General features: G+C 44.4%; 2 protein-coding genes across 4 annotated transcripts; one reads left to right on the top strand and one right to left on the bottom strand.

Annotated features, from left to right (window-relative positions):
- The first annotated feature begins 489 nt into the window (after window positions 1-489).
- On the top strand, window positions 490-17,573 carry sec24c (SEC24 homolog C, COPII coat complex component). 2 transcript variants are annotated; one of them, XM_071462672.1, is made up of 24 exons: window positions 490-727; window positions 2,352-2,527; window positions 2,809-2,889; window positions 3,419-3,545; window positions 4,558-4,724; window positions 4,822-5,544; window positions 5,635-5,777; window positions 7,922-8,030; window positions 8,225-8,352; window positions 8,896-9,034; window positions 9,129-9,244; window positions 9,804-9,928; window positions 10,204-10,395; window positions 10,499-10,592; window positions 10,966-11,082; window positions 11,193-11,363; window positions 11,465-11,561; window positions 11,660-11,805; window positions 12,300-12,438; window positions 12,572-12,690; window positions 13,420-13,599; window positions 13,716-13,901; window positions 14,679-14,768; window positions 15,589-17,573. In XM_071462672.1, the coding sequence occupies exons 2-24, from the start codon at window positions 2,371-2,373 to the stop codon at window positions 15,727-15,729; spliced, it is 3,687 nt and encodes a 1,228-aa protein (XP_071318773.1). In that variant the 5' UTR covers window positions 490-727; window positions 2,352-2,370; the 3' UTR covers window positions 15,730-17,573. The 2 variants fall into 2 exon arrangements, with proteins under 2 accessions (XP_071318773.1, XP_071318774.1); XM_071462673.1 differs by lacking the exon at window positions 2,809-2,889 and having other exon boundaries at window positions 492-727.
- Window positions 17,574-17,595: 22 nt separating this feature from the next.
- On the bottom strand, window positions 17,596-23,758 carry LOC139608696 (NACHT, LRR and PYD domains-containing protein 3-like). Of its 2 annotated transcripts, XM_071462674.1 has the most exons (10): window positions 23,652-23,758; window positions 23,403-23,474; window positions 23,039-23,179; window positions 22,895-22,966; window positions 20,994-22,782; window positions 19,989-20,150; window positions 19,712-19,885; window positions 19,402-19,569; window positions 19,151-19,197; window positions 17,596-19,049 (listed from the first exon to the last, which is right to left on the bottom strand). In XM_071462674.1, exons 2-10 carry the CDS (start codon window positions 23,419-23,421, stop codon window positions 18,529-18,531), a joined length of 3,093 nt encoding a protein of 1,030 aa, XP_071318775.1. In that variant the 5' UTR covers window positions 23,422-23,474; window positions 23,652-23,758; the 3' UTR covers window positions 17,596-18,528. The 2 variants fall into 2 exon arrangements, with proteins under 2 accessions (XP_071318775.1, XP_071318776.1); XM_071462675.1 differs by lacking the exon at window positions 23,652-23,758 and having other exon boundaries at window positions 23,403-23,641.
- Between the last annotated feature and the right edge of the window lie 92 nt (window positions 23,759-23,850).

The raw sequence follows: 23,850 nt of genomic DNA, 5'->3' as shown, positions 1-23,850 counted from the left end.
TAATCCTGCCTCTTTGGCTCATGTATTTGCCAATTTATTTCCTTTAATTCCCCTGAGCTGGAAAATACATTAATGTGACTGATATGGTTTTTTTTATTATTATTTGAATTATGTTTCACACATATGCTTTATTATGTCCTGTCTACTCTGAGAATGCTGAAGTCTGAACACAAAAAGACAGGGGTAGTTTCACCTGTTGTACCTGTTGTAAAGACAGGGCATTTGCTGCCATCTCACCTGTATAAACTACAAGGTGATCCAGGATGGTGACTGAAAATCCTGCTCTCCCATTTCTATCTATAGATTCATCTGAATTAATTTACACATCAATTTTATATAATGCTTTAAAGTCTTTCCTCAGCATAAACAATCGCATTTCCACTCTCCTGTATAAATGTGCATGTGTCTGCTGATGCTGAGGTCTTGAAATAACGTTGACAGATTATTTTGAAGTGAACCTCTCGGCCTTGGAGCGCTGTCGGTCCCCGGTGCGGCTGTGCTCCGGTACAGCAGAGGAGGTGAGCGTGGAGGAAGTCCCGCCGCGGGTGTCCGGATGTGGACGTGGCACAGCGCTGCAGCAGTTCCGCTGAATGTCCGCTTCTGATACCGAGGAGGGATTAGTGAGAAACACCCCGGGACGACATCGGCTTCAGAGTTTTGTCGGCCGCCGGGTATCACAGTTTTCTCCGAGCAGAGGATAGCCTTTACTATTTACAACACTTCGGGGGTATGTTTCTATTTGAGACCAGTTGTGTGACATCCCTGCCCGGCTTGACATGGGAGCCATGGATTTTGCTACGTTAGCTCATGCTAGCTAATGCTAACACACGGCTAGCATCGCTCCGCGGAATACCTGGAGGTTCGCTAGCTTAGCCGGTGGGCTAACTGTTGCTAGCTCCGGCTACAGCTGATTCAGCCGCTGCCGCTGTCATCGTTATTCAAGCTGTCCGGCTGCGAGCGGTAGCAAGTGAAGTTAGTCCCCAAGACTTGAAAGTTTGCTGAATAAAAGATGTTGTTTTTTTAGACTTGTGACTGTTAGCGGCGGCGTTTGTTAAACTAGGCTGTGTTTTGAGATTTTGGCTGACATGTTGTGTTGCTAACGTTAGCTAGCCACTAAGCTAACTGTAATGCGGCACTGAGGTTTGATCCCGTTAACACACTGCTGCGCTCGACAGCTTCTCCTGTTCTCACGCTTTACCCCTACGAAGTTAGTGGTTGATTTTCATCTCAAACGTGTTTTATCCCGGAGGATTTGGAAACTGCTAACACGGCCCCGTAATTGTGCAACCCCAGCCAGGAGAGCAGATGTGGGTCACTCGGTAGGCCCGACATACTAAATAGCTGCACGGCTCTAGCGATTGTATTTCTCGTTGTGGCACCTGCACTGCTGAATTATTCAAAGGCCCCGCTCGTTTAGCCCGTGTTTGTGTGTTAGATGATACTCATCGCTCGGTCATATAGGTTAGGACAGTCTCCCCGAGCCAAGAGAATAAACTACGCCACTTGTGTACACCTGTTAGCAAGGGTTAAGTTGTCATGTGAAATGCAAGGGAGTAATCAAAGTTGAGCTACTTTTAGGGCCCTGTCATAACTCACCTGTTAGGACTTATAAACATTTTACCCAGGCACACGTATGAGTGCACTTCACATTACACAGTGTCTTCACAGTGTCAGGTTTAATTTCACCCCCATATCTGAGAAAGTATTTTTTTTCTTGTGGTTTGTGTCCAGGATGAGTGACTTATGTTAACTGTCATGTACTGTGAGTATGTATTGTTGCTCAGTGTGTGTAAACTCAACAGTTAGTGACTGAGAAGCAATCTGAGGGTGTGGCCAAGGCAAATACTAAAAGCCAATAAAGGTGTTGTCACTGAACCAGGAAACATAAATGTCATAAGCAAGTTTGATTGTGTTTAGCTGCTCAGGCTGGATGAGGTTCGTCTTCGTGGGGCTGCCGTAAACTGCCGTATATTCTTCTGTTTTCACTTGAAAACAGAAGAATATACAATAGCTAGATGACCATTAAACTGAATCAGAAAACATTTCTTAAACAAGAGTTGGCAGTCAAGATTATTTTTAAGAACATTTGTTTGTGTTTTTCAGTTTCTACCAATTGGCCACATTTTACCAATGTGTGTTGAGTGCTGTGAGTTCATTCCTGGAAAGAAAGACTGTCCCCAAACTATCACAAGAGCTGTTATGATTTTTAACATTTCTAAATCATCTCACAGGCTTTTATACTTCAGGCGTCTCAGTTGCAAAATCTCAGTTTAGATCCTGCAAACAGGCTAATTAAGTTTAGTCCTCGCTGGTGTTAAGTGTCTTTACGACTGTTTCATGTTTTTATCCAGATTTAGGGATGAACTGAGGATGAATGTAAACCAGCACACTCCAATGGCCTCCCCATACGGCCAGCCCCAGCCTGGCTACAGCCAGCCCGGCTACGCTCCCCTGGATGGGGGATACGCCGCCACCTACGCACCCTACAACGGCCCTTCAGCTTACCAGCCCGGGGTTCCACCACAAGGTAAACTACAGCTTCTGAGCGAGTGTGCATCTGAATGAGTGAGAGTGAGAGAGTGAAACCAATTCAGTTTTGTGATGCTCCTCAAGCATTCACAGAGCCATAACCTTGGAGTGTCCTACCTGCTCCCTGCCGTGTGGGTGATCATGTATGTGTGAGAAACGCACTGTGCCCGTCCATACTAATCTAAATCTGGACTGCCCTCTCATTTCTTCACGTTGCTTCACGCGTTTCCCTACATCTCTCTGTATTTGCCCTTTTTCCCCTCTTTTCTTGTATTTCAGGTTACTCTCCTTTCACAAGCTTTCCCTCTAAGGCTGTGGCATCCAACCCAGTCTCTGACCTCTCCTCTCCTCTTGACTTAGGTAACTGCCTCCTCTCTTTTTCTCACTCATTTCACACTCCTAATGCTCTGCAATCATCAAGTCCTCCCTGTACCTACAGGCATTAATCTTGCTGCCACAACCTTTTCTCGGCGTACATTGAAGGGACTATTATTTATAGCAGATAACTGGTTATTAAGCCTTTTATTACCAAAGCTTTGTGGTAACCACACATGTAAACTACACCTTTATGGTGTTAGAAATTTTAAAACACTAAAGACAAAGACAACCTATCAACCTGACAGATTTTAGCCAGATTTTACTGACTTACCAGCAACATCCCTACAATAGTCAGGTCTGGTGTTCATTTCCAGCCTTGATCACAGCATTGGTCCCAGAGCATAGTCTGCGCTACGACAAAATTTTAAACTCAGACCTAAAAAGTGATCTATAACCATGTTTAACTTGCTGCACCAAGCTCGTCACATTAGAAAGACTGATATCAGGCTTGTTTGCGGCAGGTGTATTATTTTTGCAGGTCTGTGTGTAATCTTTTGTCTCTGCTTCTCAGGTCCTGCCAGGGGTCCTCCCACTTCGGGACCTCCGCCGGTCTCAGCGCCTCAACCATATAATCAGTACAGTCACAGTCAAGGGAACATGCAGAATGGGCCCCCACCTCTGACACAGGCACCGCCCAGGTAATGATATGTTTATTGATTGTTCTATTTAGCAGAATGTACCCACGACTCTGGTTTTATTTAAACAACCTGCAGACAAGGGTGGCATTTTTTTGTAGGTACGTAGGTAATTTCCAAACCCAATTGAAGTGCATTCACTTGGAGCAAGTTATTCAGATTGTGGACGCCTCCCTTCAGCTCATTCAAGCAGGTGACAGAATCCATTTAAAAACAGCAAATAACTGCACTGGGACTGTCTGAACCCTCAGGAGTCGGTGCTCCTCTAACTACAGCTCCTGTCACGTGGTTGGTTAGGAGTGAAAGCAGAAAAACAACCAAAGCAAATGATTCAAAAACACACTCGACTCGATGCATATTAAGAGATGGGTGATGAATTTTTATAGACGGCAGGCGCTCGTGCTTAAACTGCTCTCACAGAAAATGAACAGAGACAAAACTGGAGGCTCAATTTCCCACTCATATTTAGAGTTCTCCTTTTTATTATGTGCAGGTTCTAAATGCTAGGTGCCGCAAGGAGAGCAGACAAATTCATCAAGCCAGGATAATATAATACCGACTGAAATTAATGCAGAAAACTCTGTTATCAGAAAGAATGAATAGGCAGATGAGCCACTTTTCTCAAATGCATTGTTTGTGGTTGAACTGTAGTTAAAAACAAATATCCAGATGTTCAGCTGTGGCAGTGTCAGTGTGTTGTTTTCAGACTTTGGATGGATGGAAGGAAGGACCTGTTGCTGCGTTATGATTTCTCCGTTCATTAAGCTGCTACTTCATGTGAAGTCTTTGTCCGTGTGAAAAGGCATTTAGAAACCTGCTTACCCACACACAGTGTTCTCCACGTGAAATCTAATGGGGGGGGAACCAGGTCTCTCTAATCCTCTAATCCTCAACCCCCATAATGGGACCCAGGTTTCTGGTTTACATGAAGTTTGAGAAATCAGCTCAGTGTATACAGCAGAGTGTAACCTGGCTGAGTGCATGTGAACACACTAAATGATTTGTGTTTTTCCAGGCCCGCTGCATCTCAACCATACAACCAGGGAGCTATGAACCTGTCAGGGCCCCACCCCAGCTATCCCCAACACTACGGGCCCCAACCCACAGTGCAGCAGGTCACCAACCAGATGACTGGGATGCAGATCACATCTGGACCGCCAACCCCAGCAGGACCAGGATATGGTAAATTTATACCTGTGTGATGTAATTTACTGGAACGATGACGTGTATGTGGAAAGGTGTGTGTTGTAAATGTGTGTTTGTCGCTCTCTCTCCTCAGTTCCACCTCACAGCGCTCAGCAACCTGTCAGTACCGCCTACTCAGCCACACCCCAGCCCTCCTACACCCAAGCCCCACCCCCCGCGTCCTCCGCTCCCACCCAGCCACCACCTCCCAGTGGCCCTGCAACTTCACAGCAATACTACGGAGGCCCGCCGCCTCCTTCTCAACAGCCATTCAACTCTTCTCTCCCCCCTACCTCTCAACAGCAGTTCACCTCCTCTGCGCCGCCGCCTCCCTCCTCTCAGCAAACTTTTCCTCCCTCCTCCTACTCGGGTCCCGTACCTCCACCCAGCCAAGCTCCTGCTCCCCCAGTGTCCCAGCCACAGCAGTCCTTCCCCCCAGCCCACCCCCCCTTCTCCTCAGCACCTCCACCTGTCAGCCAGCCTGCCTTCATCTCTGGTCCACCTCCCCCTGCCCAGGGCTCCTTCCCACCTAGGGCACCGCCTCCTTCCTCTCAGCCTGGATCTTTTCCTCCTCCAACCTCAACTCCCTCCGGCCAATACCCAGGACTCATGCCACCCCAGCAGCAGCCCCCTCCATCCCAACCACCCCCTTATCACTCAGGTCCACCTCCTCCCAGAGCTCAGATGCCTCCCACTTCCATGCCCCAGAGCAACCACCTGCCTCCAGGACCACAGAACCCACTGGGCCCCCCTGGGCCCCTGCAGCAGCCTCCATCTCAGCCTGGCATGCAGGGCGGCTACCCCCCTCAGCAGAATGGTGAGGAGACTGCTGCTAAGTGCAAGCTAAATGGATTACTGTCAGCCCTTTTCTGTCTCCATTGCTCAGCTGTTCTCTTTCTCCCTTCAGGTGCGTTTGGGCAGGTGAGAGGCCCTCAGCCCGGCTATGCAGGCCCTTATCCCGGGCAACCAAACTACGGAGCCCCTGCTCCAGCACCGGCTCCTGCTCCACCTGCACAAAAAAGACTCGACCCAGACGCCATTCCTAGCCCGGTGAGCGGACACTCCTACACAACACCCTGTTGATCTCTGGTCATTTCTGCTCCTCACGTGGTTTTTTTGAGGCTGGGTCGTTGTGAGGGAAGATGACTTTGAAGCATGACTTTACAGTCAGGGACCACTTTATTAGGAACACCTGCCATGTCTGCCTTTTATGATGCCTGTAATAATCAGTTCTGTCATAGAGATGTTAGTTTAAATTAGCGCTGAGGTCGCAGTGGTGGTGTTTTGATGGAATATATTATATTGAGAGGTGTTTCTAGCATTTGCCCCCTGACTTTATCGAAATAGAGAAAAAAACAGAAACACCTTTCAGTTTAATGTAGTCCAATACAACACCACCTCCAACTATGATCTCCGTGATAAATGTATTATTCAGTTCACACATTTCTGACAATGTCAACAAAAACTGAACATTGTAAACTTCATGAAGCACAGACGCTGGCTGTGGACGTTTCAGGTTGGATGGTGCAGGTGTATCTAATGAAGTAGCCACTAAGTGTATAAGATTTTGCGCACACCGCACCAATTGGAATAATGGTATAATTGGTATAATTATAACTGGTATAATTAAAAATGTAATATTTTAGTGAATACCATCGTCATATAGCAGTCATGGTTCATTATAATTAACTGTGGCATGCAGTAGTTCATTAATCTTCTTTACTGTATGTATTATCATAGTGCTAGACCAGATCTTGTGTGAAAAAGAGAGGATTTAAAAAAAAAAAGTAATTTATTGATTAAGAAAATTTAAAAAAGAATCTAATAAGTATAAACTTGTTTACTGAACCTGGAACATCACATTCACCTCTGGTTATCACAGCATATATTGATTTTGCCCCTTTGATTATCTTGATGCTGCCCAGTTGCAGCATTTGCAGCAGCACAGAAGTCTAACAGTAATACTTCACTTTGTTTGTGACCTTAAAGCTGCTTAGCATGTGTGTCAAGCAGGCTACTGGTGTTTTAGTTTATATCTACCTGCACCTGAAGTCTACTATACCGCTAATCTATAATCAATACTACTGACCAGTTTCTGTCTGAATAACAACAATGCCGCTTTCTGCTCAGCAGAGCATTTGCTGAGTTCTCTCTTCTCACCCTCCTTTTTTATCTTTTCACTCTTTGTATTCATTTATTTTGTCCTGTTTTGCACAATTTGCTGGACAAACTTTTGAATGTTAAAGCAAGCGTCTGACATGCCGGCTGTGCAGAAATCAAGACATAGAATAGATCCAGACGCTATCCCCAGCCCAGTAAGTTTCCTGTGTGCCTGCCTTTTCCTCTGCCTCATCCTGTCGTCTCCGCTCGCTTTGCGTTAACCTGCAGCTGTCACCTCCTGCTCTGTCCTTCTAACCCCTCAGAGCCACTGATATTCACAGCATGAGAGATGGGCTCCTGGACTTATGTTGTATGTTGTGTCTAGCAGGGCTGGAAATAAATACAGACGCTGCTTCAGATACATTTTGGCATTTTGGTATCTGTTAATTGCAGCAGTAATGTCCAGATAAAATGGTCACATCAGTAAATTACAGTTTAAAAGAAAAGTTCAGCATTTTGGGAAGCAAACGTACTTCCTGTCTTTTGCTGAGAGTTATATGAGAAGACTGACACCACTCTCATGTCGTCTCAAACGGAGGTTGTCACTCATCATATAGCTCAGACAGTCTCCACCCTCTTAATCCCTTTCCATGCTGTGCATGCTAGCCTGTGACATTTTGACTTACCCACAATTCCTTGCATTAATGGCATGCCTTGATAAATCCTGACATTTTTCTATGGGATGTCATTGAGATTTGTTTTTGTCATATTTGTGTATCTACACAAAACAGCTTCAGCATGAACCTGAACCATCTGTCACCTGGCTTGACCCATGAAGTTTTTGTCCACAGATTTTCATTGTGTGTTTAGTAGCTGCAGTTGTGTGTGTGTGTGTGTGTGTGTGTGTGTGTGTGTGTGTGTGTGTGTGTGTTTGGGGAGGGTTGTGTGAAAGTCCTCTCCTGCATGAGTGTTAAATGTTCCTCTTTTAGACGTTGTGAGACCCGGGCACAGTGTGTCATGAGCACTTACACGTGTGTATTTAGTATAAACATTTATGGATTAAGAATATTTCTGTCCCCTCGTCTCCTTTTCAGATCCAGGTAATAGAGGATGACAAGGCTAAGAGCACCGAGCCATTCACCACAGGGGTCAGAGGTCAGGCCCCGCCGCTGGTCACCACCAACTTTCAGGTCAAAGACCAAGGTGAGTTCTGTTTCCTGTTGAAACACACAAAGTGATGTTCTTTCACTCTCCTCTTCAAAACCTCACAGAGTCCTCCTCTTTTCCTCATCTCTTCCTTTCCCAAACTTGTTACGAGTAAAACACAAATCAGAAGGAGTGAGGATCTTGTTGTGCAGTGATTGTGACATTAATGGAGGAGCTGTGTCTGTGTTCAGGGAACGCCAGTCCCAGGTTTATTCGCTGTACGGCGTACAACATGCCCTGCACAGCCGATATGGCCAAGCAGTCTCAAGTGCCACTGGCCGCCGTCATCAAGCCCCTCGCCACGCTGCCGCCGGATGAGGTGAGCCATGCCCCTCCCCCTTCCGCTCCCTCTTCTCTCTCCAGTGTTGTAAATGCTGTATTTAGACGGGGGTTTTCGCTGACTTGAAGAAATTTGTTTATTCGGCAGCAGCCACAAATCAAAATAAGGAAGATGCCATCAGCAGGCTTCCTCTGCAGTTCACCCTCTTCAGCTGTATGTACCACAGTGCAGCCGTATCTCTCCACTCAGATTTTCATAACAGGTGGACGGTTTTTCCTCTGGGCTTGATTTGAAAAAAGATTAGTTTTCAGAGAAATGGCTGATGTGTAGTCGTTATCACGGGATCAGTGGGATAATCTGTCTCAAAACCACAGAGATGGGAGTGGCTGCATGACCTTGTTTCCTGCAGTTGTAACCAATATTCATTTGGACTGGATTAGTTTTACGTTAAATCATTTTGGCAGGGAAAAAAAAAAAACAATTGGAGGGAAAAGAGGGTGTGAAATTGAACCAGTAAGTGTACTTCTGTAAGTCCACATAAACTGAGTCTCTCTCACTCCTTTCACTGAACCTCTTTGGCAGACCCCTCCATACCTGGTGGACCATGGCGAGGGCGGTCCAATCCGGTGCAACCGCTGCAAGGCCTACATGTGTCCCTACATGCAGTTCATAGAGGGAGGTCGTCGCTTCCAGTGTGGGTTCTGCAGCTGCGTCACAGAGGGTGAGTCTGTGTGTGTGTTTATGTCACTGTACAAGTTGCATGTTTTTCTAAATCCAGCTGTATTTATGTTTATCCCTCCTCTGTCTTCCCATAGTGCCTCCACATTACTTCCAGCATCTGGACCACACTGGGAAGAGGGTGGACTGCTACGACAGGCCGGAGCTCTCGCTGGGCAGCTACGAGTTCCTGGCCACGGTGGACTACTGTAAGGTAAGACCTGGTACCTAATCATAGTGTCAGCAACAGACTGAATTATGTCAGGAAGCTGCTAATGTAATTCCCTGGAGAAGAAGCTTGTTTCATGAATGACAGGACAAGTCACAATGATCCAATGATGAATCTGCAAGAGTGATGCAGGAAATATCAGTTGTTAGGCGTCAGTTTGGAGATGATGCTCACAAAACTGAAAGTGAATCTATTAGAATAGATAAATGTACACACATTTCTTTGTATCTTGTCATCCTTGTCTTACGTCTTGATCCTAATATTATCCCAGTTATGGTCATTTGTATTGTTGAGTCTTGTTCTCTGTTCTTTTGGTGCCATTTTGGATTCAGGTTTTCTCTCAGCTTGTAAGAAACTGCAGGTGTGACACCAGCACATTGACTGGTTTTATACTGGGACTGAATCAGTGATTACAATATATTCATTAAGAAGCAAAGGGAATTGAACTCTTGAACTCTGTGCTTTTTACTGCTACACCACATATTAATGACGCGTGTTTCATATGTTAAAGTGTTAATGTTATTTACACACCTGTCTTTAACAGAACAACAAGCTTCCTCAGCCTCCAGCCTTCATCTTCCTCATCGATGTGTCCTACAACGCTGTGAAGAGCGGGATGGTCAGCATCGTCTGCCAGGAACTCAAGACCCTTCTAGACTACCTGCCCAGGTGCACAACCACACTAACACACAAGCTGGAAGAAGCGAGGAAAGAGTGAAGGAAGAAATAAATCGAGCCAGTGAGGAAAAGGCTGATGAAGGGAAAGGTGGAATAGATGAGGAAGGAAGGATAGGAAGAAATTCAGAGGAAGGAATAAAGCAAAGAGAGTCAGAAATGGAAAAGAAGGACGGAGGGATGGAAGGAAAGAAAAACATTTCCTCATAAAAGTGTAAAGAAGTGCATCCTGATCTTTTCCCCATTTCCTCCTCTGTGTCTGCGTCCAGGGAGAACCCAGAAATGGACTCTGTGGTGCGGGTGGGCTTCGTCACCTACAACAAAGTTTTGCACTTCTACAACGTCAAGTCGAGCCTGGCGCAGCCCCAGATGTTGGTGGTGTCGGACGTGTCGGACATGTTCGTGCCCCTGCTCGACGGCTTCCTGGTCAACGTGAACGAGAGCCGGCTCGTCATCGAGAGGTGGGACAGACGCTCGCACATTGACTGATGCATGAGGTGTCTGTGGACAGAAGAAAAAAAAAAAATCAATCCCATTTCATGACACACTGTTTGTGCTTTTCAGTTTACTGGACCAGATCCCAGAGATGTTTGCAGACACCAGGGAGACAGAGACGGTGTTTGGCCCCGTGATCCAGGCGGGACTGGAGGCACTGAAGGTAAGTCTGGAAAGTCTTTAGAAGGCTTGATGCATTTATTTAAAGTTTGAAAATTAAAATCAATAAGGAAAGAAATACAAGAAACATATTGTTTGTCCAGTTGAAAGCTTTTCCTCAGCAGTTTACAGAAATCCTCTTTTCCTGGATTGTAGTCCCTGGTACCTAAAGTTTGGAATAAAGAGCTAATATTGTGACATTTCTTGAGGTGAGAAGTGGACAGTTACAGCACAAAGAGATGATTAACTTCCTTCAGGCCGCAAACTAAAAATGTGCAGGAAAGACTCAACACACCTGGATGCATGAGGCCAGGCCCTTACGGAGCTGCTGACATGGCTGATGATGATGTGTTTTCTGCTGTGTGTCGTCTCCTCAGGCTGCAGACTGTGCAGGGAAGCTGTTTGTGTTTCACACCTCTCTGCCCATCGCAGAGGCTCCTGGGAAATTAAAGAACAGAGAGGACAAGAAGCTGATCGGGACAGATAAGGAGAAGGTAAACTCAAGTGTAGCAGGGTTGTGCTTTATCGTATACCAAACTTTATGTGTTGTGTGTAGCTTCTTGATATGTGTCTCTCACACACTGACTCTCCTCCCTCTTCTCAGTCTCTGTTTCAGCCTCAGGTGGGTTTCTACAACACCCTCGCGAAGGAGTGTGTAGCCCAGGGCTGCTGCGTAGATCTCTTCCTCTTCCCCAACCAGTATGTGGATGTTGCCACGTTAGGGGTGGTCCCTGTATCCACTGGAGGTTCAGTCTACAAATACACCTACTTCCAGGTGAGAGGAAGTCACTGTCCCCCTCCTTCAGCCTCACCCTGTAACTGCTCCAGGTCCTGAGTTTTATTCTGCTCTTGTTTTGTTTGTTTTCTCTGTCGCAGGCTCAGTCAGATCAGGAGCGATTCCTGAATGACCTCAGACGAGACGTTCAGAAACTAGTCGGGTTCGATGCCGTCATGAGGGTGCGAACCAGCACAGGTGAGACTCACCCCTCCCCCTCACTTGAACACCAAAAAAAAAAAAATAGTCAAGATGGAGAGAAATGTGACGGTGTCCTCTCCTCTCCCTCCCATCAGGTATCCGAGCGACAGACTTCTTCGGCTCCTTCTTCATGAGCAACACCACAGATGTGGAGCTGGCAGGCCTGGACTGCGACAAGGCCATCACTGTCGAGTTCAAGCATGATGACAAGCTCAGCGAGGAGACGGGGGCACTCATGCAGGTGTGGACGCTTTGTCGTCTTTGGAACGAAAACCTTTGAGGAGAACCCTTTGTATTTAGAGTTTTTAAATCAGATATTGTAGGGTTCCAAACTCCTGGTTTTCATATCTGACACAATGCTGTGGGTGATCGCGGTCACCTGACCTGGTATTCCTCACATCAGATCCATCAGTCAAATAATCTGCCATCAGAATGAGGTCATGTTAAACAGCTGGAATAGCAGCTAGTAGGAATAAGGGTTGGCCCTCAGTGTTTTAAACCAGATACACAACTGAAAAGTCACACAAGATGACACACAAGGTGACTTCACTGAATTACTAATACTTGAATACTGACGAGGCTTGTACAACTGCGGTTTTATTCCCAGAACAGCCAGATTTTGTAAATAATACACTTTGTAAAAAAATAAGTAAATAAAATAGAAACAAAATGTCAACACTGCCACAGCCAGGTCAGTTGTAAAACATATATCTGCCTCATCTATTTCCCCCGTAGTGTGCCGTCCTGTACACCAGCTGCAGTGGGAAAAGGCGTCTCCGCATCCACAACATGGCCGTCAACTGTTGCTCTCAGCTGGCTGACCTGTACCGCAACTGTGAGACCGACACAATCATCAACTTCTTCTCCAAATACGGTGAGTGTCCTCCCCACCGTCGGGTCGCGGGGGCTGGACGAGGGCGTACAGTCCAGACTTACACACTGAATGAGAAACATTCGTGGCCATCACAGTTAATATGTGTCTGTGTGTGTTTGTGTGTCTGTGGCAGCTTTCCGTGGCGTCCTGAACAACCCCACTAAAGCGGTGAGAGACACTCTGGTGAACCAGTGTGCTCAGATTCTGGCCTGCTACAGGAAGAACTGTGCCAGCCCCTCATCAGCTGGTCAGGTACTGTCACAGCCACAAGCCACAAGCTTTTGTTTCCTGCTTTTTGGTTTGGTGCTTTTTTTTAAACCACATTTTCTCAGGTTGTGGTTCAGGAAGAGAACTTTAAGACTTTGGTTTAGTTTTGTTGGAAAATAGAAAAAGGTCCAGAAAAAGCTTTCGACCACATCTCACCACCTTCATCAGTAGATGGAGCTGGATTAGGTTTGTGAAACTTCACCAACATGATCTGGAGCTGCACCGATTAGCTGATTAATCACTTAGTCGATTGTTGAAAATTCTGTGGCGACTATTTTGATAATAAGACAATTGATTAATCAATGTAGTTGTATTTATAAGCAAAAATCTAAAATAATTGCTGTTTCCTGCTTTTTAAATGTGATGATCTGATGATTTTCTTTGTCAGAAATGACAGTGAACTGAATCTCTTTGGATTTTGGACGGTTGGTCGATAAAACAAGACATTTGAAGATGTCACCGGGCAGTTTTCATGATTTCATTTTTAAAGGCAAAGCAATCCATCGATAAACTGAAAAAATAATCAATAACGGGAACAATGAATGACAAAGACTGTAAAATGCATTTGAAAGTTCTGAAAAGCCTTGAATTTAAATTATTTTGTTTGCTTTAGCCAAGGTCATCATCATCATCAAGTGTCTAAAAGCTATTTGAAGATGCCACCTGTGTCTGTGTCTGTGTCTGTGTCTGTGTGTGTCTGTGTGTGTTTTCCAGCTGATCCTCCCAGAGTGCATGAAGCTGTTACCGGTCTATCTGAACTGCGTGCTGAAGAGTGACGTACTGCTGCCGGGAGCCGACGTCTCGCTGGACGACCGGGCTTACCTGAGGCAGCTGATCAGCTGCATGGACGTCACAGAGACACACGTCTTCTTCTACCCCCGCCTGCTGCCACTGGTGAGATCACACACACACACACACTCTTAAGAAAGTTTGCATTAAGGTTTAAAATGTCAGTAATATACTATATTCTACTATGATGATAACGTCGTCTCTTCCCTTCAACTTTCCAGATGAAGTTGGAGGGCGGCTCGTTGCCGATGGCGGTGAGGGACTCGGAGGAGAGGCTGTCGAAGGGTGGAGTCTACCTCCTGGAGACGGGGCTCCACCTCTTCCTGTGGGTGGGAGCCAGCGCTCAGCAGGAACTGCTGGTCAACATCTTCGGCACACCGAGCTTCAGCCAGATCGACCCGAGCATGGTGAGAGGAAGCGGATTTACTGCCATGTTTTTTTGATGACCCCCCGCTGACCCATCCAGAGCTGATGGTTTAATCCTAGTTTGCCAAAGTCATCTCTAATACACACCATGCTACACTCCAAAAATATTCATTACAGTAAATACAACACTTAGAAAACAGTAGTAAAAATGTATTTATTTAAATTACCAAGAGTTGGAGGCAGAGATCAGGACAAGGGTTATTCTTGCAGTACTGGGATTTTCTGAACCATGTACCGTGCATGTTAAACACTTGTTTCTATTTACAGTTAGTGAATCCTTTATTTATAACATACCATAGTTGTATATCTGTTTGTTTTTTTACAGGGCAAGGGGAGTTTGTTCTGCAGCCAGTTGTTAGATCAGTAGTGTCTTAGTCGTTTTGTGTTGTTTGCCCAGTCATGTGGGTGTCAGGCGTTAATTCAACATTACTAATTATAAACTTTAAGTAGAATCATATCATATAGTCATATTTTGTCTTTTTTTTTACAAAATAATTTTTTCCAGCTATCGATTCCGCACAAACTGTTGTTAAAATCTAATAATAATAATCAAAAGCTAATTTTTGTGATGGATAACTTTGTGACACAACAGCAAACATATATTTTTATTATTTTCTCTGTTTTTTTTTTACAGACTTTGTGATATACACGACATCGATATTCATCAAAGTATTTGTATTATTGTGATCTTGATTCACTCTGAACACCCAGCCCTGTGTTAGTCTGTCCTCTCTGAATGTCTCTGCTCTGTCTTTCAGACAAGTCTACCAGTGCTGGACAACCCCTTCTCCCAGAGACTCAGAGAGATCGTCGACTCCTTCAGAGCGCAGCGATCACGATACATGAAGGCAAGCGTTCTTTTTTCCTTATTACCTATCTGATGTCTTAAATTCCAAACACTTTGTCGCTCATTTTCGTTATCTCTCCGTCCTGTCATTTTTGATACCAGGGCCAGTAATTGAGCGACTGTTTTTATACCAAAACAATGTTGTTGTTTTTTTTATGCCTTACTTTGAAGAATATCTGTTTTTCCTTAAATCCCTTTTTTCCATTTAACAAACTTCTCAAATCATCAGTGTCAATATAAAGCAGATGAAAAGGAAGTTTATTTATAGTTTGTGAATCAGTGTAAATTCACAAGATTAAAACTAAGTGATAAGTGCCACCTTATGATACGTGACAATTGAGCTGAAATAATTAGTCCATTAACAAAAAAATATATTGTTTTATATATATATATATTATTTTATTTATTTATTTTTTTTTTTGATGGATTTCAATCATCAGCTGTTGAGCAAATTATCAAATGCCAAACTTTGTTCGATTTTCCCTTATTAACTACCTCTTTGATATGTAATTGCATAGTGACTATATTTGCTTTTAAACTGTTTAGTTGGACACAATAAGGATTTTGTAGAGGAGCCCTTGGGCTTCGGGAAGTTGTGACGGACATTTTTTGACAATGTCCAAATGTTTCATAGACAAAAGTATTAGTCACTTTGTTAAGAAAATGATCAATAAAAGGTTAATCATTATTATCATCAAAATAATCGTCTCAGCCCTTCTTAACAATTTTTGTGAACATATTGTGATCACTGCCAAAAAAAAAAAAGGTGCACAGGTTTGAAACCCAGTCCTGCTCACACTCCTCTCTCCTCTCTCCTGCAGCTGATGGTGGTGAAACAGGAAGACAGAGCCGAGCTGATATTCAGGCACTTCCTGGTGGAGGACAAGAGCGCCAGCGGGGGAGCGTCATACGTGGACTTCTTGTGTCACATGCACAAGGAGATCCGCCAGCTTCTCAGCTAGGCCCCCGAAACTCCCACGTTCACCTGTATGACCCCACAACTCCGACCCCTGCCTGGTTCACCCCTCCTTGTGAAAGAAAGAAAGAAAGCGCTTTATCTTTTTTTTTTTGTTTGTTTTGTTTTGTTTTTTTAACCTAATAAACTAAAGCTCTCCTTACGGTCTGCCACAGACCAGCTGGCAGATCTCGTCATGTGTGTGTGTGTGCGTGTGTGCGCGTGTGTGTATGTGTGTGTGTGTGTGAGTGAGAGTGAGAGAGAGAGGTTCTGATGTTAATAGAGCTTTACTCTGCCTCAAATCTCCTGCTCCAACACAGCAGGAGAAAAATAACTGACGAGGGAGGGTAATGTATATACACAAGTGAACAATTATGTATGCAACGGACTGAGTGAGTGACGGAGACGGCTGGTGTTGACTGTAGTCGGTGTACTGTCTGTATTACTAGCACTGAAAGGCTGTTTTGGGTGCATAAATGACCCTCAGATAGCAAAACACTTTTTATATGATTGAATCCCAATAGAGTGAAGGACATCTACATACCAATACATAATGGAATTAAATAAATGCTGTTCTTTCTGTACCTTCTCCCCTTTAATCATGGCCTTAGTACCCCCCCCCCCCCCCCCCCCCCCCCCCCCCATGCTGCTCCAATCATCCATAATGTGTGTGTGTTTGTTTCCAGATGTGAGAGGATTAGTTGCCCACTGCCCAGTTCTTATTTTCCAGGTGTGGGCATCTGAATTTAGGCCCTAGATGAACAGCTCAAACTGGAGTCTGGTGTGTTTCCACCTGCAGAATCTGGTTTCAGTGTCCGCAGATATACTGAGAATAAAGGTGCACTGACAACCAGTCATTACAGTAATCGGTATAATCCACATTTGTTTCAATCAGCCTCAGTTGAGTTTTCTTTGTTGATGCGAACATCTGGCTCCAGTATTTGGCCTCGGATGACCCAGATCTGCATTTGAAATTGCTGTCATGATTCTGTTATGAGAGTTTAAAGTCTATGCAGCACTGTGCAAGGCCAGAGATGAAGTAAACATTTAAAAAAAGAATAAAATTATTCTAAAAAAAATCAAGGAAGGGTGTCAACTTTTGATGTCGGCATCGCAGTGATGGGAAATCCTCCCAATGATCAGTTTCTGTGGATCATTCTGTCTGTTGACGGCGTGTATGTGCTGCAGGCTTTATAAGAATGAGAAGTTTTGATGTCCAAAAATGTATAAAAATGTGATTTCCAGCAGGAAGTGAGCGCAAAGTGACAGCGATTAACTGGACATCAGCTAATGTTTGCAAACTTTGAGTTGTATCCACACTGGTGATGTCCAGTGTGTAAATAAAATATATAATCTGTACAGAATTAATAGAAAATTACAATTTTAAAGACCTGCCTGAACGGCTGTGGTTTGTTGATGGTTGGTTTCTCTGTCACAAGTGGCCGCAACATAAAATCACGGCTTTTACTGAAGAGAGGAAGACGCAGAGACTTGCTTTGTGATACGAGTGCGAGGTATGAGTGTGTGTGCGTGTGTGTGAGAATGTGGGGTCGGTCCTGGTGAATTTCTCCTGAGGAACAGAGGGATCAGCCAACACACACACACACATACTACCCATGAGATTAATTTCAGTCTTCTTCATTTATCACTTTCTGTTCCTTTTTTAACAATGTGACTCTTGTGTTTTTGGCGTGTGTGTAGCCCTCTGTTCCGTCTTCACATTCACTGAGTTTGATAGCCCCATTGTCTTGACTGTAATCTTAATTTCTGTTCCTTTTCTCTTTGATTTTTTGTTTTGTTTTTTTTTCATTGCCTCTTGGGACTGCTAATAAAATGAGGTTAAAAGTGAAATTCCACACTGTGCTTCTCCTTCACTGAAGAAAGGCTTTATTACAAATCATATACATACTATAGTAAACATATTTTATATTTCATCCAAATACATTCTACATTCAAGTGACATCTACATGAGCATGCAGAGTGTCCTTCAGTTTTTCCAAATTACAAAACTTTTTTCACTTCCTCTTCTTAGTATCTGTGTGAAGGATCAGATTCAGTTCCCCACCTTCGTCTCCACATATTTACTATAGAGGTAAAAGGAATTAAGTCTGAGCTGCTCAAAGCATTGAAAACAGTTCACACAGTTTCACAGTTAGCACAATTTCCTGTGCATCCCTTATTAAAACTACCCTGTACTAAAGAAAGACATTGATCAAAAACCACAACAATATTTTTGACCTGATGAAAGCGCTCGATGCAAAATTCGGGGAATCACCAAAGTAACTGCAATTCACCATAGGGCAGGGGGCATAAATTTCATGATGATCCATCCGGTCGATCAGACAGTTCACTCCAAACCGCAAATGTCAACATCACAGTGGTGCTAGATGAAAATGCAGGGGATCACCTGCGTCTGTAGGATTCATCCTCTGGGAAACACAAATGTCTCCACAAACTTTCAGGGCAATTTATCAAACGGTTGTCGAGATATTCCAGTCCAAACTCAAGTGGTGGATCACCTGACCAACTTACCAACATTGGCTTCCCTAAAGCCACACAGCTGGTATGGCTTAAAACAGATTAAATGGATCCTCATCAAAACCCAGTACAGTATAGTAGAAGTCTCAGAGATAAATATCTCCAGACCTGGGGCAAATAAACCCCACTAGATACTACTAGTGGTGAAAACATGTCCTTTTGTTACCTGGGTAAACCAACCCTTCAATTAAGTTTAAGGCTCAGGAGCAGGAGAGAAAGAAATAGGACATTATGTTACATGTTCTCAAGCTGTTCAGCTGGTTATTATTTAGCGCAGGTAGATTATGGAGTCCACCCAGGCAAGCTGAAACCCTGGGTAGACGGGCTCTGTGAAGGTGGTGTGAATGGTGTGGAGGAGGGTGAGTGTGCCACAGGAGACCTGGTAGAAAGACAGTGTCCCCGTTGACCAGTCCAGAAAGACTCCCACTTTATTGGATTTGGGTGGGGTGGGGACAGCAGTGTTCGTGCCTTTGTGCAAGATCTTGTAGCCATCTTTGGTGCAGTTCAGGCCCCAGGAGGAGTCATTACGGCCTAACCAGCTGTCGTCTCCCTCTCCCTTCCTGCACATCCGTCTGTAGGCTACGCCTATGAAAGCTCTCCCGCACCATTCCGTCTCCCAGTAGCAGCGCCCGGTCAGTCCCTCCTTACACAACACCTGTCTCCAGAAATCAAACCTTTCTGGGTGATCGGGGCATGGCTGCTCGGTCCAGCGTGTTGCTTTGGTGTTTCCCTCGGACAGAGACAGGTCTTTGTGTGCTGTGTTTGGGTCCAGGGTGAGTTTGCAGGTGTCTGACGTAACAGATTAAAAATGTTAGTCATTATTATAGTTTACTCTGTGCTGTTTCAAGAGTTTAGAGGGACTTTTGGAGTCCAAAGTGCTGGTTACTCACATTTCTTTGGACCCGGCTGAATCCTGGATTCACCACACTGTTCCACACTAAAACATAATGGAAGACCATAGTTTATTTGACACTTGCTTTAACAATATAGTTCAAATATAAAATAGTTAACAGCTGATAAACTTGTCAGTGCTCTGTGGTGGACAAGCCACAGTGTATGATGATCACACTGCTTCTACGTCTTTGGTATTTCTGTACTGCAATATCTTCATCATTCAGGCTCTAGTCAACACTATCACTACCTGAGTTTCTGCAGGGTGCATTGTGGGTCGTCTAGCAGAGCAGACAGCAGCTGCAGGCCCGAGTTTCCTGGGTGGTTGTAGCTCAGGTCGAGCTCTCTCAGGTGAGATGAGTTCAAGGCAGATGCAAGGAAAGTGCAGCCTTCTTCTGTCACTCTGCACAGCGGCAAACTTCAAGAAGAGACACCATGATATTTCATCCAACTTATCTCCATACTAATGACAGTGACAAGCGAGTGTGCACGTTTGGGTCTGTAGCGTACACCACTTTTAAATAATTCATCTGGTATGGAATTTCACTCAGGGCACTCACGTGAGTATTTCCAGTTTACAGTGAGGACTCCCCAGTCCAGCAGAAAGTCTTGTGACTCCTACGTCATGAAAGTCATTGTCAGTGAGGTCCAGTACTTTCAACTGGCAGGATGCTGAGCTGATAAATGAGGCCAGGGCGTCAGAGCTGTTCTCCGTTAGGTTGCAGCTCCTCAGCCTAAATGAACAGAAAATAAAGTTAAAATAAAAACATCAGAAAAAACATTTGCTTATAGCTTGAAACTAAAAGCATCTTTATTTGACTTGTGTCAGATTCTGACCTTAATTTCTCCAGTTTGCTATTCTTCAGTCCACCAGAGAGCAGTACTATTCCTGAGTCTGTCAGGTTGTTGTTGCTCAAGTCCAGATCTCTAATTTGGGATGAGCTGATGCCACTTGCCAGGGTTTTACAGCAGGTCACAGTGAGATTGCATGCATTCAGACTGCAATCGGAAAGGCAGTATGAGAGAGGTGAAGAAATGTCCCTTTCTGTTGAGATGCGTGCTCCATATTATCCACGCCTGCATGGAATATGTGCTAAGTTGCTATAGTCTCAGGCAAACATTGTCCAAATTTTGGGCAGGTGCAACCTGACAAATAACCTAACATCATGCAGATTATTACCACCCACAGATTGGCATACAACAGGATTTGGAACAAGACAAAGTTGCTCATATTTGAGGTAAAACATTTAAACCTGCAATAGAAAATTTTTGGTTATAGTGGTGCAGCCTTTTGATGAATGTAGGTCAAATATTCACTCTGTTCTGCTTTCAGTCTCCACTAACTCCTGAGAAAAATATGTGGCTCTTTAGCTAAATGCTCCACTATGTTCATCGCTAGTCCTTCACTTTGTCAAGCTACAATCTGGTGCAGGGTAGGTAGTGTAAAGTGAGCTTTTTTTGCCCAAAACAGCTGTGTGCTGTGGCCAGAAACAACATTATGAGAAAAGTGAGAGTGAACCAAAACAGAAAAATTGCAACAATATGCTAAAAGACCGTAAAACGCTCCTTAAAACTGAGGGGAACTGCAGAGTCAGTTTGAAAAGACTGATTACAGCCTCTCCAAATTGCATGCTTAAATCTTTTTTAAACTGTTTAATAGAATAATTTTGCACAGAAATTTTGGTTGGCTGTGTCACATCAGACATTATTTCCCTGTTCAACAGACTTATCCAGTGAGGAGTTACTTCTTTAAAGTTTCTCACTCATTCCTCATGCCTAAAAGAATAGGAGACCTACTGTCTTTAGTATCAGGAGCGTATCTGCTTTTAGAAAAGCACTTACTTTACCATGTGGGCCGTTTTAACAACAGGCAGCAGCATCTGAAGTCCCTCCTCGGACCTGGAGTAGTTGCTCAGTTCAAACACGCTCAGTTCTTCTTCTGAAGTCAATAACACAAAGACCAGAGTGGCCCACTGTGAAGGTGAAAGTTTGGCTTTGTCAAGACTGCCCGAGCTGAGATAGCTCTGAATCTCCTCCACAAGGGAGTGGTCATTCAGCTCATTGAGGCAGTGAAAGAGATTGAGGCATCTGTCTGTAGATGGGCTTGACCTGATCCTCTCCTTGATGTGTTTAATGACCTCTGCTCTTGTCCTTTGGTTTGATCTCTTGCTCGTCATTAGATGTTTCAACAGAGTCTGATTGGATTCCAGAGACAGGCCCAGAAGGAAGCGCAGAAAGATGTCAAAATGTCCATTTGGACACCGCAAAGCCTTTTCCACAGCTTCTTTGTAGAGAATGACCTCTGAAGAGTCTCGGAATAGGAAACGTCTCGAAGCAGACGACTTCTTGACCAAGACGTTGTTGTTGTCATTGTGGAACATGAGGAAGACGTATAATGCAGCAAAGAATTCCTGAACGCTCAGATGCACAAAGCAGAACATCTTCCCCTCGCACATTGTCAGCTCCTCATTGAAGATCTGTGTGTAGATTCCTGAGAACATGGATGCTTGCGTGACATCTATGCCATTCAATTTGAGGTCGTTCTCATAGAAGATCAAGTGTCCCTTCTCAAGCTCTTTGAAGGCCAGTTTACCCAGTGAGATGAGGTTAGCTCTCACGCAGTCAGCGTTTGACTCTCTTCTTCCCGGCAACCTCTTCTTCATGGTCTCCACATACAAAGACAAGAAGTGTATGTACATCTCAGTGAGGGTCTTTGGAGTGTCTTTACTGTCAGATGATGCCAACTTCTTTTCAAGAACACTCGCCGCCATCCAACAGAAGATCGGTATGTGACACATGATGTGGAGACTCCTGCAGGATTTCACGTGCGTGATTACCCTGTTGGCTAAGCTCTTGTCACCAATTTTCCTCCTGAAGTACTCGTCTTTTTGCGGGTTGTTGAACCCTCGAACCTCGGTCACAAGATCAATGAAATCCACAGGGATCTGACTGGAAGCTACTGGGCGGGATGTTATCCAAACAAGACTCAAAGGAAGCAGTCTTCCTCTGATGAGGTTGGTCAGAAGCACAGCAATTTTGGTTTGCTGCGTCACATCAGACATTATTTCACTGTTGTGGAAGTCCAAAGACAGACGGCTCTCGTCCAGACCATCCAGGATGAAGAGTATTTTGTGTTTACCATGAGTTAAGATTCCTGTGTCTTTTGTCTCAGGGAAAAAGACACTGAGAAGCTCCACAAGACTACAGTTTTTCTCTCTCATCAGATTCAGCTCTCGGAAAGAGAGAGGGAATACAAAGTCCAGGTTGGTGTTTGCTCTCTCCTCAGCCCAGTCTAGAGTGAATTTATTGGCAGATACCGTTTTTCCGATACCTGCGACTCCCCTAGTGATCACAGTCCTTATGCGGCGGTCTCGTCCTGGTAGAGAAACAAAGAGTTGATTGCAGTGGATTGATTGCTCCTGGACCACATGCATCCTGGATACTGCCTCAATCTGTCTCACTTCATGCTCCTTATTGACTTCTGCAGTTCCTCCCTCAGTGATGTAGAGCTCTGTGTAGATTTTATTGAGAGATGTTTTGTTTGCCTCTGTTGTCATCCCCTCATGCAAATGGCTGAACCTCCTCTTCAAGGTAACTTTTAGTTTCTGTTGACATTCCGCGACTTTATTGTCTAAAGGAGAAAATGCACTGGAAGGTCATTTAAGTTTTCAAGAATCAAGGTGTTCTGTCAATATGTCAGAATCATTCATGTGATAAGGTAACGGTTTGTAAGAAATACTCACTTTCAGGCTGCAGAGCCCCAAAGCTGTCTTCCCTGTCAGGGTTCAGTGCTTCTTTTAATGAAACAATAGACTCTGCAAAAGAAGAAAAAATCTCAGTAGAGCCCAAACCACAGTTTCAGTTACACTCACATCTAATATATCTACCTTGGCCCGTGGAGGTGATGCTGATGTTTATGTTGCCAATGCTAGAACCAATAATGGAGGGAGCGACCACATTGCCTCCGCTCTGAGCAGTGAAGCTGGGACAGAAATGATGAACCACAGCCTGAAGAGAAGGAACTGACTCTGCGAGAAATCACAAAAGTCAACTTCAGCAGTTTGTTAAATTGTGGTGAATGTTCACAAAATGATTACTAAAGCAAGTCTAGGGATTTTTAGGTCAGTTCAGCTAAATGTTATATTTACCACTTTAGAACTGAAGCCGTACTTTGAACCCTCGTTTCTCTTGAAGACCTGTTGTACCAGGTTCTTGTAATATGAACTCTTATTCTTAATTTGACATCCTTACCTTGAAAGACCTCATTCATCCTCGCATGTTTTCTATCAATTGATACTGCTTATCAGTGGTCTTCATCTGGACCTTGGAAATGAGAGGGAGATTGTCCCGTACAGTTGCAGTCAGTTACTTCCAGAGGACCAGAAAGCTGTTCACACAAACTACATTAAAAAACAAACAGCACTCTGCCAGATACAGGATGATTATGTTCAGTCAAGACTATTGAAATGCATTAGATGAAAACGCAAAGGAAAGGCTTACCTGCATAAAAACATAAAAATGGTTTGGGTAACGACTGTGATTGCCATCTGATTCACACACTGATTCACACACTGACTGCCGCTGCTCATAAGCAGAGGGGGATTTGCACAGATATAAGAAACTGTCGCTTTCTTCCTCCCTGCTTGCTCACGGAAAACGGAAGCTGGTGTTTCCTGTCTGCACAGTCATCGCACAAAGT

This window comes from Trachinotus anak, unplaced genomic scaffold (assembly GCF_046630095.1).
Source record: "Trachinotus anak isolate AG129_WGS33_773 ecotype Australia unplaced genomic scaffold, CSIRO_AGI_Tana_v1 ptg000025l, whole genome shotgun sequence".
NCBI classification, from domain to species: Eukaryota; Metazoa; Chordata; class Actinopteri; order Carangiformes; family Carangidae; genus Trachinotus; species Trachinotus anak.
The sequence above is the reverse complement of the archived record's forward strand: the minus strand, read 5'-3'. Positions and strand labels throughout refer to the sequence as shown.

What these genes read in the sequence shown, in the direction of transcription:
- sec24c (XM_071462672.1), top strand. Translation starts at nt 2,371, where the DNA reads ATGAATGTAAACCAGCACACTCCAATGGCCTCCCCATACGGCCAGCCC. An exon ending in CTGACACAGGCACCGCCCAG is followed by an intron (nt 3,546 to 4,557) that starts GTAATGATATGT and finishes GTGTTTTTCCAG; the next exon opens with GCCCGCTGCATCTCAACCAT. An exon ending in CCACGGTGGACTACTGTAAG is followed by an intron (nt 9,245 to 9,803) that starts GTAAGACCTGGT and finishes TGTCTTTAACAG; the next exon opens with AACAACAAGCTTCCTCAGCC.
- LOC139608696 (XM_071462674.1), bottom strand. An exon ending in CATCACCTCCACGGGCCAAG is followed by an intron (nt 22,967 to 23,038) that starts GTAGATATATTA and finishes CTTCTTTTGCAG; the next exon opens with AGTCTATTGTTTCATTAAAA. An exon ending in AGCAAACTGGAGAAATTAAG is followed by an intron (nt 19,886 to 19,988) that starts GTCAGAATCTGA and finishes CTGTTCATTTAG; the next exon opens with GCTGAGGAGCTGCAACCTAA.